General features: G+C 66.5%; 2 protein-coding genes across 2 annotated transcripts; both read left to right on the forward strand.

Moving 5' to 3' along the window:
- Positions 1-187: 187 nt before the first annotated feature.
- MNEG_11887 (hypothetical protein) lies at positions 188-2,021 on the forward strand (the record flags this gene model as incomplete). Its single annotated transcript, XM_014039640.1, has 4 exons — positions 188-196; positions 323-450; positions 1,086-1,235; positions 1,658-2,021. The coding sequence occupies 4 exons, from the start codon at positions 188-190 to the stop codon at positions 2,019-2,021; spliced, it is 651 nt and encodes a 216-aa protein (XP_013895094.1).
- A 1,086-nt stretch (positions 2,022-3,107) lies between these two features.
- MNEG_11888 (hypothetical protein) lies at positions 3,108-3,605 on the forward strand (the record flags this gene model as incomplete). Its single annotated transcript, XM_014039641.1, has 1 exon — positions 3,108-3,605. The coding sequence occupies one exon, from the start codon at positions 3,108-3,110 to the stop codon at positions 3,603-3,605; it is 498 nt and encodes a 165-aa protein (XP_013895095.1).
- Between the last annotated feature and the right edge of the window lie 2,413 nt (positions 3,606-6,018).

The raw sequence follows: 6,018 nt of genomic DNA on the forward strand, positions 1-6,018 counted from the left end.
GATTGCCTTCGCCTGACTTCCCACCCTCCGACTGCCACCGCCGCGCCCACGCCGCCCCTTCCCAGCGCGCCGCGCCGCGAGCGAGCGCGCCGCGCTCGGCGGCGGGCTGTCTGTGCGGCTCGCCTGGGGGAAGACCCAGGAGGCAGCTGCCCTGTACGCGCTGCTGCGGCTCTTCCCCATGTCAGTCATGGAGGAGGTGGGGCTGTTCCCGCGCGACGCTGACTCAGCGTCCTCGTTGGCAGGAGCGGCGGGGGCAGCAGCGGGAGGGGCAGGGAGCGCGCCGCCGCTGGGGGCGTCCCCCGATGGAATTCTTTGCCACCAGCTGTGGTTCAGCCGGGACGAGGTGGCGGCGGCGGTGGCCGTGCTGCGGCGCGGCGGCGGCAGCAGTGGCGAGGCCGGCGGGGGCATCGGCGGCCGCGGCGCCGCGGCGCGCATGCTGCTTGCGGCCGGGTTAGCGCGGGTCCCATGCACCGCAGCCGCCGCGCCGGCGGCCGCCGCAGCCGCGGCGGCGGCCGGGGCCCCGGCTTGTGCGCGGGCGGGCGGCCGTAGCGGCAGGGGTGGCGGTGCCTCCACGGCCGCTGCAGGGCCGTGCGGCGGCCTGTCTTTTGGGAGCGTAGAAGATCAATTGGTGGAATTTTTGGAGGCAGCTGCTGCGCAGCTGAGTCGAGAGGGCGCGGCGGCCGGCGCCGCTGTGGCCGACGAGAGCGCCAGCAGCAGCAGCAGCAGGCCCGGCGGCGGTGGGCGGGAGGGCAGCGGCGACGATGAGTGGCCGTTTTCCGTTTGGGTGCGGGAGGTGGTTGAAGTGAAGACCCACTGCCCCTTCGTATTCAAGTGAGCCGGACCTCCTGTAGCTTTGGACCCACTCAACACCAGGGTGCATTCTCTATGCTCCCTCCTCAGTATTCCTCCCCCACGCGCTGCTGAATACCTGGTTGTCAAGCCCAGGCCGCTCCCTTGCCCCGGCCGCCTTGCCCCCACCGCCTTGCCCCCGCCGCCTCGCCCCCGCCGCCTTGCCCCCGCCGCCTGCACCCAGCCCGCCGCCCCGCCTCGCACACACACGCGCACTTGCTCGCGCACGGCCGCAGGGGCAAGCGGCGCGGCAGGAAGGGGCGCGTCAACCTGGACTTTGGGATGCAGGCCGTGACGCCCGCGCCGCGCGTGCAGCCCGCGTGGGTGCCCCAGCTGCAGCTGCACATGCTCTGCACCGGCTGCCTCACGGCGCTCCTAGTCAGCAGGTCAGTGCCGGGTGCAGGGACAGCAGGGTGGAAGGCGGAGGGGCAGGCGGGGGCTGGGATTTTTTGGGGGGGCCAGGAGGGCGAGGGTCGTGCACTGAGCAGGGGGGGGTGCTGAGGTGGGGGGAAGCTGGGCGTGCGCATGCCTGGAGATCGTCTTGGCGGCTCCCACAGCCCAGAGCGCGATTAACAGGCGGGGGAGGCGGGCCGCCCACTGAAGCCGCGCCATCAGCCTCGCCCGCACATTGTGCGCCGACGCGCACGGCGTCCCGAATCGGGCACAATCACGCCCCCGTCCGCAAACGGTTGACCATCCAACTACACACCCAATCACTTGCCGATATTGGTACTCCTGCGGCATTCCTGAATTGGCCGGCCACGCGCTCTATACAATGCTATCCCCACCCTACCCCACCCCCCACCAGGACCGCCGAAAACGGACTGCGTGTCTTCCGGGTCTGGCGGGACGACTCATACCTGTGGGGGTTAGTCGCGATCCTGACCACCCTGATGACTCACCACGTCGCCGCCGGCAAGGCGCCCACGGGCTCCCAATTCGCGTCCATGGCCGGCCAGAGCGAGCTGCTATCCAGGACCTGCGAGCTCGCGAAACGCGCCGTCGTGATTGCGGAGCCTGGCTGCGGCGCCGGCGGCGAGGCCGCGCCTGTGACGGGGGCCGGCGGGCTCAAGATCCGGATCGTGGGGGAGGCGTCGGCGGGCCCTGGGGCCGCCGCGCTCGTGCCGCCGCCCTGCCCGGACGGGTCGAACACGTCTGCGTTCTGGGTGTAACCGGCTCTGGTCTGCGCGTGCGCGACAAATTGGTCGCTGGGTGCACTTGTCCACCGTCTGCGTTGCGTCGAGTCGAGACGGGTGGGTGGGTGGGGCACCTGATCCCTACATAGTACAATTCATGAATCTGGGTGGCACCCGGGAGCCTCCCAGACCTGCCTGGCCCGGCAGCTGCCTAGGGCAGGCTTGCTCTATTGCAGCGCAGCCATCGGGAAGTGTCCTCCATGGTGACATGCGAGGGGCCGGGGGGAAGTTGTGCAAGGGGGAGGGGCTTGATGTGCAGTCCGTTTATATTTGTATGCAGCACCCATGCAACCCACCCCTTTATTTGTGCCATCCCCTAGGGCTGTGGGGCGAAGCCTCTCGGCGCGACCACACGTGGGGCCTGGGCTGGGTGGCTGCTTGCTGGCGGCCTAGGACGGCTTGCGTCCGGCCAGTACTATTATATGTCGCACCCCGGCAGGTTCAGCACTCCGCAGCCTGAGGCCAGCGCAGCCGGCTCGGCAGACAAGTTTTGGACCATCCCTGAGGTTGGTTTGACCAGGTCAGCTCTGCCGCAACCCCACAAAGCCTCCGTAACTTACCTCAAGGGACGCTGAAAAATATTTAGAGATACAAGAATTATTCACAGCATCGAGCCCAGCACCGCGCAGTAACCCCCAAGCTTGTTGGAAAGGTATGAACTGCTGTGGGTCGCTGCGGCGTTCCCTGAAATAGTGCGAGACAAATAGAGGATGCACAGCTCCAATGTCATGATGTGAGGCCATATTACGTGCACATGCACATGTATGAAGAGGCGAGCGGCGCCCCAGACCTAGCAGCAGACCGTGAGGCTCTGGGCTGGGCAGGGAGCCGCGAACGCCGCCAGGTCATCATGCATACACGGCACAAGCGCCATGCGCATGGCAGCGCGCACAATGCAAGAACAAAGGATGTGAGTTGTTTGAGTATTATGAACTTCGTGTGCGACCTTGCTGCGTCTACAATTGCACCGGCAGATTTTTGGGACGCGCGATCGCAGGAGGCTTGATCCCAGTGGAACCTCGCCATATATACTCAAACATCTTTTATAGATAAACAGCGTCGATGCTGCGCCGGCCGCCCGCCGTCGCAGCGTCCAGTCGCGGCTGCAACGTCATCGGCGGGCCCAAGCATGCAGGCGCAGCGGCGCGCTGGCGCGACGCCGCCGCGCCCCCAGTCGGAACTGCAGCAGCTGGTGCAGCAGCCACAGCAGCAGCAGCGGCGCTGCTGATCGCCGGCCCCCTCTCGCCTCACGCCGCTGCTGCCGGGGCGTTGCAGCCGCTGTTCCCCGGCGGCCCAGAGCCGATACCCCGCCAGACGCCCCCCGGCAGCGGCCCCCACAACCCGTTGCTGCGCCTGCCACCGCCGCCCCCCGCCGCGCCCGCGCCGCTGGCGCCGCCGGCGCCCGGCGGGGGCTCGGCGCAAGGGGGAGATGGCGAGGGGGGACGCCAGGCGTGCCCCGGCGACGGTCCTGGCGGCGGGGGCGGCGGGGGCGGCGGCGCGGGTGAGGCGCTGGGTGACCAGATGAGGCAGCTGCAGAAAGGGCTGACTAAGCCCTGCTAGGCGCCGCCGCCGCCGCCGCTGCCAGAGGCCGCGCAGCGGCACAGCGCGCTCGAGGGCGACCTTCGTCCAGGTTTGGGCACCTGCTGCCAGTAGCTCTATCTGCCATATGCCACCTCCTTGCTCGCTCGCACTGTCATTTCACAAGCTGGCGCCGGGGTGAGCTCCTCTCACTGGCTCAGGCTTCACCCCTTCGCCCCGTCCCGGCTGGGTGATCGGCGCGCGGAGCGTGCCGTTCACTGCCGATTTACTGGGGCACAGCACCGACAGCCGCTGTCGTTTACACAATTTTTCATGGCGGTTTCGAGCGCTTAGGCATGTGACAAATAAGTGCAGTCAGCTCTCGGACCACACGCAGCCACTTGCGCGGCGTGCACCGACCGAGCGTGCAGCCACGTTGCTGGAGTGGCGCTGTGTGGTTGCATTGTCAATAAGGGGTGTGTGCGCGCCAGGACAAGCCCACACGTGTTTAGCGTAATGCGTGAGCTTGTAGGGAGGAATTGCGTGTGCATGTGATCTTACGTGTGTGTGCATGCACACCTGTGTGTGGAAGCGGTTGCATGTGTGCGTGTGTGCAGAGCTTGCGCATGCGTGCGTTGTACTGGGCAGTGGGTTGTTGATTGCGAACGTCTTTTCCAGGCATATCCTTTTGTTATGAGGCAACAGACACGCGAGCCGACGTGCGTGCGCTTTAGTCTCAAAGGCAGGGTGGGGCGGCGGCGCCCGAGCCGCAGGCAGCAACCCAGGGCTTGTCTGGTGACGTGTGGTGATGGGTCGCGCACCTGGGCTCAACCCGTCAGCCCGTGCTGATGTGGCGTGCAGACGGCACAGGGTGGGGAGTGGCCCGTATGTATCGGGGATCGCCCGCGGCCCATGCGCGACTCGAGCCTTTGCTAACAAACAAAGTCGGGACTTGAGAGACACGGAAATCATGCAGGAGCAAACGCAGCTAGGGCGCCTCGGCGCGGCGCCATCAAGGCGGTTTTTTTTCTGGGATATGTTCTTGCCACTCGACCAATCGGCAACCAACCCGCAACCTGTCGGTTGCTGCAACAATCAAGGGGACCTGGTGACGGCGCACAGGGCAATCAAAAACCCGACGTGAGCCGCTGAAACAGGGGTGGATCCGATTCATGCTGACGAGGCGGGCCGCCTTGCGCAACGGGACGGCATTGTGGCATCGCCAGATGACTCTTGGAGGCGCCGCTCCAGTGCATGCACTCGTGCGTGGCTCGCCACCTGAACTCGTCCCAAAGCCGCGGGCCCGCATGCATGCACTCCTGGGTGTGACGCCCGCGCCACGCCATGCATTCTGGAGCAAGGTGCGGCCGCGCGGCAGGCAGGGCCGGCGCACAGGGGCGGGGGCGGCAGGAGGTAGGGGCGCGGCCGAGGGCGGGAAAAATCGGCCTGCCACTGGGGCCCCGTCGCAGATAGAGGCCTGGCGGGCACCCCGTCCGCAGTGAGGCGGTCGGGGCGGAATGAGCAGGGCGGTGGGCCCTGTATTTGAGAGGCAAGGCCGAGCCCGCGGCACGCACCAACTGTGCTGCTGCACGCGACAACCCGCGCGCGGCGCACAGGGGGGCCGGTCCGCAGGGGCTGGTTCGCCCGGCAGAGGCCGGGAGGAATGGCGCGGCTCCCAACCGCGTGCTTGGGCACGGGCGCGGTCCGCAACGAAGGGTCCTAAGGAATGCGGCTCTCGTTGCAGTTCAGTAGTAAAACCCAGGCCAACGCTCAGCAATCTCGTGCAGGTGTGATCGCAGATCGAGCACCGCGCGCCGCCCCCTCGCTCCCCACAACAAACCCCGCCGGGTCCCTGCAAGAATGCAGAGCAGTGAGCCGGCGGGCAACACGAGCGGAATCCTTGAAAAGTAGTTTCAAGGTTTCTAGTGTATTGGACGGGATGGAGGGGCGTGGCTAAGTACAACAGCAGCCCCAGCCAGGGCAGGGCCCTTGCACACGGCGGGCCCGGGTGTGCAGAGAGCTGCCCGCCCGGCGTGGGGGTTTGGGCGTAGGAACAGGATTCTCCCTATCGGCTTTCGAGAAACATGAACAAAGGGATGCGCTCGACAGACAATTAGGCTGGTTGTGTGGTGTGTGTATGTGTGCAAGTGTTTGAGTGCGCGTGTGTGTGGTTGAAAGAGAGAGCGCGGCATATGCCGATGACCCTGAAAGTGCAATGCAGCCGACAGGTCACGTCTGAGGCCGTGAGTGAGCCGCGCCATATACAGCTGCAACCCCCGGGTGCAATACGCGGGGACAGGAAGGCGTGAAGGCGCGAGCTGCTGAGTCGTGCGACGGCGGCGTTCGTGCGCGGAGCAGCCGTGTTTGTGTGTGTGTCGGAGCATTGCACACACTCTGCTGGTGTGTGCCAGTGTGTGTGTGTGTGTGTGTGTGTGTGTGTGTGTGTGTGTGTGTG

The sequence above is a fragment of the Monoraphidium neglectum genome (assembly GCF_000611645.1).
Source record: "Monoraphidium neglectum strain SAG 48.87 unplaced genomic scaffold scaffold02954, whole genome shotgun sequence".
NCBI lineage: Eukaryota > Viridiplantae > Chlorophyta > Chlorophyceae > Sphaeropleales > Selenastraceae > Monoraphidium > Monoraphidium neglectum.